Below are 10,041 nucleotides of genomic sequence, written 5' to 3'. Positions count from 1 at the left end.
CCTGTCGGGCTATGGTGGGCACCTGGGCTGGCTCGCCAAGACCACACGCTGCTGGCTGTGTCATTTCCTGTAGTTCACGTCCCTCTCGCTGTGCTCCTTCAGCCTCCTGATGCCCCCATGGGGCCAGTGTACTGGTTAGGGATGAGGCTAGGACCAGAATGAGGCTTTTGGAACCCTCTGGCTCCATTCCCTTTTCTGTACAGACAGTGTTAAACATGAATACAGGAGCCCAGGCTTGACCAGCAATAGACCCGTACCCAGGCTGTCTCGCAGGGGCCCTGCCCCACCAACTCCCAGGAATAACAGTTGAGCCTGCTCCATCTCCCTGCTACAGATGCGATCTGGCTGAAGGCTCTGGTTTAGCAGGTCATAGTTTGGCTCTCCTGGGTCTAAAAGGTGCATAGCTCATCACATGCTGTCCAGTATGGCCTTTGCAGGCCCTAGTAGGTCTTAGGACAGTGAAGCATTGGGCTCTGTGTGGCTCAAGGTAGACCCTCAAAATAGCAGCCCAGAGGGACCTTGTGCAAGGTGAGGAACAGATCAAAGGTCAGCCTACGCAAACACTGAACTGTAATTTTTATTTATTTTTTTTAAATAAAGCAGCTCTTGGATCGGTGTGAGTGTTTGGCCCAGGATGTTTGCCTGGTCTGTGGGGCTCACTGGCCACACCCAGTGCACACGTCTTACCAGCCCATCAGTCCTGGTGGTAAACTGGCTGCCAATGCTGCAGGTACCTCAGTGTGAACCCACAGTGTTAAGAACCAGGTATCCATTTCTGCTTGGGGACTAGGACACTGGATCATAGCATCAGGAAGAACAGAACCCCAGGACCTTGGAGTCAGCAGTTTATTTGGTAAATGTCTTCCTGTAGCAAACTAGGTGTCATTCTGTGCCCTGAAGACTGTGGCCCAAGTGTCTCTAAGTGCCCGTCTCCTGGGTGAGACTTGGTCCTGGTGTCCTTGGCAAGGTCCTCCCCTGCCACCTACCTGCAAGGGGAGTCCCCGCCACCCTGCAGCTGGGAGCCGCCTGCCTCTCCTTAGAGTTCAACACTCCTGGTGGCCTGGACTGAGGGTCAATAGTCTGACTCTCACCCTTTGTTTTTGTAGCCTTGTGTGGTCACATCACACACTAACACGTCAGTTACATAAATATTTCTTTCCTGGCAACGTTACACCATAAGCACTTCAGTAAGTTGTGTAACATGCTCACATTGAAAGAATATGTGCATACGCGGCTCCTTCAAGGGAAGATAACTTCTGCAAGGTGTCTGTGTTTGCTGGATATGGAGTGAAATCCAGGACGGGTGTGGCCACCACCCCTTAATCAAAGTGCACAGGAGTTGGGACCCAGGCCAGCCTGGTGCTTCCTGGTAGGGTGGGTGCAAGTCCTACTGAGAATCTGGCCAGGCCTGCCTGTGGGGGACAGAGTGGTCGATTCACCTGTACCTCTATGCTTTGGCTGCCTGGCTTGGAGGTGTTTGATTTTGGAGTGTGGGCAAGGAAACTGGGGTCATTCTGCCCAGCTGCCCTGGAGTGACTGTGGCCATTGTCACCTCTCCCAGGCGTGGGTACCCTGGAGTCCTGTGGCACCAGGTCCCTTCCCACCTGTGTGTGTGGGTCAGCTTTTCCTTAGCAGGCAGTGAGGGCCCTGTCACTCTGGGGCCTAGTCCTGCACTTGGGAAACACTGGGAGGTTGTGTTCAAGCAAGCCATGGGCTGTTGGCCCTGCGTCTTCTCCACCCTCAGGACCATCTCTCCTTCACCACCAGCTGAGCCCAGCGCCAGCTGGGCCCAGCAAGGCCACACCACCCAGGTAGCAGGAGCCTGCCCAGAACGGGCTGGCAGGCTGTCTCCTATCTGTCAACTGGTGGGAGTTCTAGCAGTGAGCCTGACCCTCATGGGATGGGAAAGGGTCTTGTTGACCAGCTGGCCTCTGCAGTAAGCATGGAGGCCTTGTCTGAGGGCTTCGCAGGGGGAGAGTGTAGTTCCTGTTTGCTAAGAGATCTACAAGGAGGGCTTGTGAGTTAATCTTGGCACACATCAGAAGTGGAAATAGCCACTGGAAGCCAGGCCTGGACTGTCCCCCTGGAAGTCCCTGCCCAGCATTCCTCTGGTTCCTGAAGCAGCTATGCCAGGAGTCCACAGCAGGTCTTGGGTTCAGTGATCACTGCAGGCCAGGCAGGACCCTGAAGCTCACAGCAGGTAGAGGCATGTCTGGGGGAGAGGCGTGGAGGTCCAGGAGCCCAAGTGGACAGGGGAGTGGTGGGCAAGGTTGCTGACCCAGACAGACTGGCTCCCCGGTGTGCAATGAGGATGTGTGGCTGGCTTCCCTCTGGCACCCATCAGCCCTGTGCAGGGTCCCTGGCCAGGGCTCTCTGCAGCCCAGGAGAAGGCTAAAAAAGATGGGAAAGTTAGGAAAGCTGAGGCTGCGTGGGGCCACGCGGGAGCTGGCTCTGCAGCAGGCACACAGTACGTGCTCCTGGGCATGCTGGGTGTTTCCAAGGTCACAGCCCCGAAGGGCTTTCCACTCTTAAAAGAGCTTCCTGAAGTCACTGCTGGGCCTGGGACCACTGGCCTGTGTCACCCACAGACCCACCTGTGGTGGCCAGCTCTGGACCAAACTGTAGGGACCAGTGTGGGCAGAGTTCCAGGTGGGCTTCCTCTTAGACGGGGTCACTGTCCTTCCAACTATCTGAACCTCTGCTCCATTCGCCTGGCGAGAGGAAGGGCCTGCGGCCACTCACACACCCAGGAGAATAGCCCTGAAGTGGGAGCCACTGCGCACGGTGAGGGAGGAGCCACTGGCGTTGTCCACGAAGACGGACGTGTACTGCCCCATCTGCAAGCAAGGACGCCTGTCAGGTTGGACAGCCTGCACCCCTGCCAGGCACGCAGCAAGTGCTCGCAGGCCTTGGACTCGAACCCAGCACCTCTGGCACCTCGTCTGGTGCGCCCCCATTGTTCTGCAAATGTGGCGTTCAAGGGTCTGGCAGGTCTGTCTGCTGCGGGGTGAGTCTTGGGCCTGGCCTGGAGCTGCCTGGCAGTACTAGGAGCCCTGGGGATCAGCCGCTGTCATCCCACACTCCACACACTTTAAGTGCCCCCTTCACCTTAATTCCCCACCACTCGGCAAATCCCTGTAGTGCTGACTGCTGCTCAGAGCTTCCTGGAGGAAATGACCACAGCCAGGGCTTCCACTGTGGCCATGGGCCATGTGTCCCCGAGTACTCGGCTGTTTAAAGAGGCCAGGCCTGGGCTGGGGATATAGCTCAGTTGGTAGAGTGCTTGCCTTGCAAGCACAAGGCCCTGGGTTCAAACCCCCAGCACCACAAAAAAATAAAAAAATAAATAAATAAATAAAATAAATAAAGAGGCCAGGCCCCCTTGGAAGAGTGGACTTAGAGGGATATCAGGACCTGAAGGTCTGCTCCACCTGGACCTGCACTGGCATTCAGGGGTGTCCTGGAGCCTCTCCCAGGCCTGGTGTCCAAGGGCGCTGCACCCAGTGGTCCTGAGCATCTGCCAACATTCCTCACCTGTGGCCCTAACCCAGGCAGCCGCCCCACGCACCTGCAGATACAGGACCCCGTTCACTGAGACGGTGAGAAGCTCACTGCTGCTCTCCAGGCCCACGACAGCCTCCAGGGAGCTGTGGCCAAGACAGACAGGGTCAGCCTGCTCTGAGGGCCAGCTTGACCCACAGGACACGCAGCACGCAGCAACTGTCACCATTCCCAGCAAAGTGCTTGATCCTGGCCTGTTCACAGTGGTGGTGTCGGAACCAGGTCTCCAGGAGGAAAGCCAGAGCCACATGCACACCGCTACCAAGAAGGACAAGGCTGGGCCAAGCAAGGGCAGCAGACCCCCGGCTCTGAGGGGGAACAGATGGAGGTGGGAGTGTGGCAGCAGGTGACACAGCCGGTTCCAGCCAGTCACTCCAGGGTTCCCCAAGTCAGTACTCCTGGACATCACCTGTGCTGCACCTTCTCCCCACTGCATGCGGAGCACCTGCCCTGTGCCTTGGCTTGGTTCTGGGCACCAGGGAGCTGGTTGTGGCTGCCCTCATGGTCCAGAAGCAGCATGGATGGAGACACCAGCAGTAAGCATCGGATGTCATGGTGGGGAGAGTTCACAGGGTAGGGTGTGACAGTGACTGAGGGGGCCTCCAGGTGGCCAGGAAAGGCCACTCAGGAGGTAGCACGATTGCCTCCCTCTAGCCCCCAGATGTTAAGAGGGGGCACAAGGTGGCAGAGGCTGGGAAGGACCAGGCCTCTGGGGTGTACCCTGATGGGGGCAGGAGTAGGCTGGGGAGTCCAGGCCACTGTAGCAGTGGGCATGGAGGAGAGGGTCCCTGGAGCTGGCAGGGGTCAGGACAGGCGCTGGGAGGCCAAGTGTGTGCCCAGCGCTCAGGCAGGGCCCACTCACGCATTGTGCTGGCAGCGGGACTGGATGCAGATGAGCAGGCGCAGGTGGTCCCGGGGACGCAGCGGCCCACGCCTTGGCTGCTCAGCTAGCGCTGCGAGGAGGGCAGGTGGTGTTCACACTGACCGGCGGCAGAAGCCAGGGTGGCGGGTGGCCCCCCAGGCCCCGGGCCTCACCCACGTGCAGTGTGGCAGCTAGAAGGTAGAAGCCGGCCACAGGCGCAGTATACTGGCCGCTGGTCAGGTTCAGGCCCAGGCCTCGGCGGAAGGCACCCTCGGAGTCGGGCTGCGGGGCGCAAGGTCGGTCATCCCGGGGGCTGGGTCCTGCGCACCCGCCCGGCCCACGCACCTGACTCACCAGGTAGTAGACGCCGAGCTCGTGCAGCGCGCGCCGCTCCACCACCGCGTCCCTGCGCAGGCGACAGTGGAAGGCCGCCTCCACACGCGGCGCGCGGGGGCCTGGAGCCAGGGGCGCAGCCAGCAGCGCCAGCATGTCCCCTGCCTCCTTGTCGTCCTCAATGGAGCCCGGGGCGGGGCTTGCGCAGGCCGGCTCAGCGGGACTCCGAGCGCAGGGCCCGGGCTCCGTGCGCTCACGCTGCCGCACTGCACCTGGCACAGAGCGAGCGGTGGGCACGTGGGCACCGCCCCGCCTGCCCCTGGGAGGTTAGAGTCCCTGCTCGACCGCAGGGCCTGGGGAGACTTGGCTTCCCATCGGGCAGGGGCATCCTGCACCCGCCCTTTCCTCCAGCCTGGCCTCTTTTGGAAAGCAGTGGGTGTAAATGAACAACTGCTGCCACCGTGCTGGAGATCACGGAGTTCTTCAGCCACCGAAGGTGGTATTAAGACCAAACAGCACACTGAATGGCAGAGGAAAGGCCCAGGTCATCGCAAGGAGACCAGTGCTAGTAAGTGATGTGAGCCAGGCTGGCCGTAGCCACAACCCCTGGGCGGGACTCCAGACTCCCAGCTAGAGGACAGGTGCTGTTTCTCGGCACTTGGTGGTGGTGTCCACCTTCCCCTGTGAAGCCTTCTCCTTGCCACCGCCCCCAGCCCCCACCCTGGCACACCTGGACTGGGCCGGGCAGGTGCCACCTCAGGGCTGTGTTGCTGAGTTCTGCCCAACCAGATGCCCTGCCAGGCCCTGCCCAAACCCTGGTGCACAGGCTGACCAGGGTGGTGTCCTTACCTTTCAGCAGCAGCTGGAACTCCTTCAGCAGTGCCTCAGATGGGATGAGGGGACCAGGGGGCCCCAGGGGCCCTGGCAGGCCAAGCTGGAAGGGAACCTTGGCTGTGAGGATGTATCAAGAGGGAACTGGGAAGCTGGGCGCTGTGCACGCCATCCCCTCTGCCAGCTCCTGCCACGGACAGGCAGGCAGGAGAGCTCCCTGGCAGCTGTGGGCTCTCAAACGCTCTTATGCCAGGAGCCAGCAAAAGCTATAGGCCCTGATCAACTTCAAGACCGGCCTTGGATAGGGCTGTGGGACTGGCTGGGGGTGGCCACCCCTGCCACTGGTATTCCTGGAGTGCCTGGCACCAGGCTCAAGTCAGCCAACAAAAGTCCCCACTGCACCTGGCTGTGTACTGAGTGCTGGGGTCCATGGCCTTCAAAAGCCCACACTGGCCTAGGTCAAGACCCAGCACAGAAGGGTGGACATTTGCTGCAAGGAGATGTTTGGGGCAGGGCCAGGTGATTCCGAAGGGGAGGGTGATGAGTGAGTCCACAGTGACAGTTTGACAGCCTCTGCACACCAGGCTCAGAGCTGGCATTCCAAACTCAGGCACAGCAAGGCTGGCTTTGCCTGGACACAGACACCCGGTGTGGGCAGCACAGCCCTGACCCGGAGCTCCTGGTCACAGGGAATACAGCCCTCTTTGGGAAAGCAGGAGCAAGCCACCAAGCCAAACACCAGGTCCCAGCCTAGGCCTGGCCCAGGGTGGAGTGAGAGCAGGACCAGCAGAGCCCTCTCCAGCATGCAGCACACAGTTGGGCAAGGCTCCCTGTCCAGGACACAGAGGGACCAGAAGGGGCCCAGCATACAGGAGTGTTGGGTAAGTGGTTAGACCCAGGCCCCTAGCTCAGGGCTCCCTGGGCCTGGCAGGGGCTTCCTCTGCATTCCTGCCAGGTGTGTGGTCTCGGAGGTGGGCTCACACCAGCGGCGAGGGTCAGGGCTACTCACCTTCGGCCTCCTGGCCTTGCCCCTGCTCTTCCTCTTACCATTGACGCCCTTGTCACTCTGCCTGACAAAGAGCATCCAGGCATCCCTGGGGTCGATGCTGTGTGCTCGCTCCGTGGAGGACTCCTGGAACACAGCCAGCCCAGCAGGTTGGTCCCCTTGCCTGGTGCCTGCTCAGGCCTGCCTGGTAGGTGACTGTGTGCAGCACTGCCTTAACACCCTGGCCTTGTCCGTGTGCTCTCAGGGGCAGCACAGCCCTGCCCCTCTCCTGACCCGTGGAGGACAGCTCCTAGGGATCATGTGGCCCCACAGCCCAGACTGCACCGGAGGGAGAAGCAGGCCCTGGTACAGGCGGGGCTCTGCTGCAGGTGTGAGTCGGCATGCGGGCTGCCAGGCTCGTCCACTCCTTCCTCCACATGAACTGGGACAATCATACTGTCCCCAACAGTCACCAGGAGGATCAGCACCAGCACCCACTGGTGCTCAGGAAGAGGCAACGGATAACAAGGAAGCCCCACTGCAGCAGACCCTGCTGTCTCTCCTCCACTGCACAGGGAAGTTCCAGGGAAGCAACGCTGGCCTCAGGGCTGCTGCCAGGTACAAGGCACAGGGAAGGAAGATGGTGACTCCCGACCTCTGACCCAAGCAAGGACAATGGCACTTCCAGAAATATCCACTTCTGCACGTGCGGCCCCTGATGGGTCTCACTGGAGCAAAGCCTGGGAGGAACTGGCTTCCTGGGAAAGGCTCTGGCCTGCTGGGCAGTGAGCCTCGGGCCGTCGGGCTCCAGGCAGGGTTGCCAGCTGGGAAGGAAATGGCCCAAGAGGGCTCAGATGAGGTCATGGGGCTCCAGTGGTTGGTGGAAGGACCCCAGGCTCCCAGCTGGCCAGGCCCTTTTGTCAAGCACAGACCCAGCTGCCACGTCCTAGCCTCATGGGTTCCCACCGCACTGCAGGGACCCAAGGCCTTCCTCTGGGAGCTTGCCAACCACCTCACGGGCCAGGCTGCTGTGCTGGGAAGATAGAGGCTCGGGTGCTGGAGGAAGCTCAGGTAGACTGAGGCCAGAGTGCCTCCCTCAGCACCACCACCCCATCTCGCAGGGCTGACGGCTGCTGGAGATGCCTCTGCACAGCCTAATGGTTTCCTCGTGGCACCGGATCTCCCACTTAGGCCAGGGTGGGCGTGTTGGGCCTACCCTCTCAGCTGGGACGTGGCCTGTGGATGGACTTGGAGTCCCACTAGTTTGGAGGAAGTGCTGTCTAGGGCCCAAGGAGTTGGGCCTGCCGCAGTGCTGGTGGGGGTTAGGCAGCGTCCCTGACCACCGAGTCCTCCAGCCATGAGGACTTGCTCAGAAAGGAGCCTTGGAACCTCTGTATTGCAAGGGAAGAGGGTGGTCTGGTGACACACGGCCCCCCACTGAGATCTGAGGTCAAAACCCCCACATGGAAGCCCCCAGCCCCCTCTCTGCCTCCCAGTGGCCCTGTCATCTGGCCTCCCACTGCCTGAGGGTATTTGACTTCACCCAGGGAGAAAGGGCTCTGCAGAGGCCCCAGCAGAGGCCCCCAGAGCTGGCTGCCATCTCCGGCCTTCCCTAGGGGTTCCCTTCTTGGCTATCCATGGTCCTAAGTGGGATACTGAGGACAGAGGGTCTGGCCTGAGGCTTCCCTGTGTGAGGCCCACAGCATCTTCAGTCCAGAGACCCTGGGTGCCCTCACCACCCGGAGGGCTCCCGTGAAGGGCCACCACCCTGCCTTCCCAGCCTGTGGCCACGTCCTCACCCCAGCATTTCAGTCTCTACAGCCTCGGGAGGAAGGGGCCGCAGGGCTTCCGACCGTCCCACACCAGAAGTCAGGACAAAGAGCCAAAAGACGCAAAGGAGATCATTCTGGGCCCCGACCTGCTGTCCCTGGGCAGGGACACTTCTGCAGTGCTCACCCTTTCACGAATAGGGGCTTCTTCCCACTTGGACCAGACGCAGGTTACTGACCCTTAGCTCTCAGCTTGGTCCTTCCTGAGCCCTTCGCTGGCCTAGCAGCCTTTTTTTTTGGTGGCGGTACCCAGGGCGCGCGCTCTGCCACCGAGCTACACCGCAGCCCTAGCTGAGTAGCATTTTAAGCCAAAGAACACCCGAAACCAGGCCGGGGCTGCCCGGGGGGCTTGCGGCGAGCCGGGCGCTGGCGTGGGGCAGTGCGGCCGCGGCCGCCCGGGGTTGGCGCGTCTTACCGGCGGGCGGGCGGGCAGCTCAGCCCCGGGCGGCGGCGGGCGCGCCGGACTCCCTGCGGGCGCGCCGGGCTCCGGGGCGCCGAGGCCGGCGGCGGTGGCCAGCAGGCCGGCGCACAGGAGCAGCAGGCGCGCGGCGGGGCGGCGGGCCGGGGCCATGCGCGGCGGCGGGCGGCTCGGAGGCGGCGTCGCGGGGCGGGCGGGCGGGCGGCGCCTTATAACGCGGGAGCCGCGCCCCGCCCCGCCCCGGCCGTCGGCGCTGCCCGCCTTCCTCCCCAGCCCGTCCCGCAGGTCCTCCGCAGGGACCCAGGCGCCCCGCGGCCCAGCCTCCGCGACCGGCCGAGCACGTCGGGCGGGGCTCCTGGCGCGTTTCCAGGCGGGCGCCCCGAGCGCAGGTGCACTGAACTGGGGGGGCCCAGGCTGAGGAGTGACCCCTGTTATGCTGTGGCCAGGTGTTGGGGGGCAGGCTGGACCGGACACCAAGCTGCCCACTGTCTACCAAGCACCGGAGTCCGAGCAGGGCACCCCGACAGGGGGCGCAGCCCTGCGAGCCTCTGGGGGGCTCACACGACAGAGCCTGGTCTCTGGGAGATAAAGGCTGTGAGCGCAGCTCGCCTGGATCCCTGCGCACCCGGCGGGCACTCCGTGCATTTTGACAGTCGGGGCAGGCCCAGCTGGCATGCGCCCTCTGCCATCCGCCCAGGGGAATGGCGGCCGCCTGGCCTGAGGAGCGAGTCTGTGCCGGGGGAGGATCCTCCCTGTCCCAAGGGGAGTGTGGACCAAGCACTGAGATGCCCGGAATCAGGCAGGTGGCGCTCTGCCCGCCCCTGGCGGGCTGCAGTTGCTCCTCAGTCTCTGCCACCTTCTCTGGCCGCTGTAGTCCACCTGGCTGGCTTAGTGCCAGGAGGTGGACAGAGAGTAAACACTGCAGTCTACCTGAGAACAGGCACCTCAGGGTCAGTGGCCCTGGGGATTCCACCTCTCTTTCCTGGGGACAGGCTCACAGAGAACACCCTCCTGCCCTGAGAATGTGTCCTCTCAGGTCCCTGGCTAGTTAGGACCAAAAACCGGGAAGTTCCGTCTTTAAAAGCTGACACCCAATTTCTTCAAAGATTACCAACGGAATGAAAAACTATAAATTCCTCTAGAAATGACAGAGCCCAGGGACACGTCTGAGAAGCACTGGCCTGTGGACGTGCACTCTCGAAAGGTCCAGTTCGCTTCATCT

The 10,041-nt window shown here is 61.8% G+C and overlaps 1 protein-coding gene across 3 annotated transcripts; it reads right to left on the bottom strand.

Moving 5' to 3' along the window:
• Positions 1-565: 565 nt before the first annotated feature.
• Positions 566-8,972, bottom strand: Erfe (erythroferrone). 3 transcript variants are annotated; one of them, XM_047543671.1, is made up of 9 exons: positions 8,817-8,972; positions 6,597-6,719; positions 5,606-5,690; positions 4,778-5,028; positions 4,597-4,705; positions 4,424-4,514; positions 3,971-4,059; positions 3,569-3,647; positions 566-2,837 (listed from the first exon to the last, which is right to left on the bottom strand). In XM_047543671.1, exons 1-8 carry the CDS (start codon positions 8,970-8,972, stop codon positions 3,589-3,591), a joined length of 963 nt encoding a protein of 320 aa, XP_047399627.1. In that variant the 3' UTR covers positions 566-2,837; positions 3,569-3,588. The 3 variants fall into 3 exon arrangements, with proteins under 3 accessions (XP_047399627.1, XP_047399625.1, XP_047399626.1); XM_047543669.1 differs by having other exon boundaries at positions 3,971-4,054; XM_047543670.1 differs by lacking the exon at positions 3,971-4,059.
• Between the last annotated feature and the right edge of the window lie 1,069 nt (positions 8,973-10,041).

The sequence above is a fragment of the Sciurus carolinensis genome, chromosome 3, assembly GCF_902686445.1.
Source record: "Sciurus carolinensis chromosome 3, mSciCar1.2, whole genome shotgun sequence".
In the NCBI taxonomy this organism is placed as follows: domain Eukaryota; kingdom Metazoa; phylum Chordata; class Mammalia; order Rodentia; family Sciuridae; genus Sciurus; species Sciurus carolinensis.
This window is presented reverse-complemented; position numbering and strand designations above follow the sequence as displayed.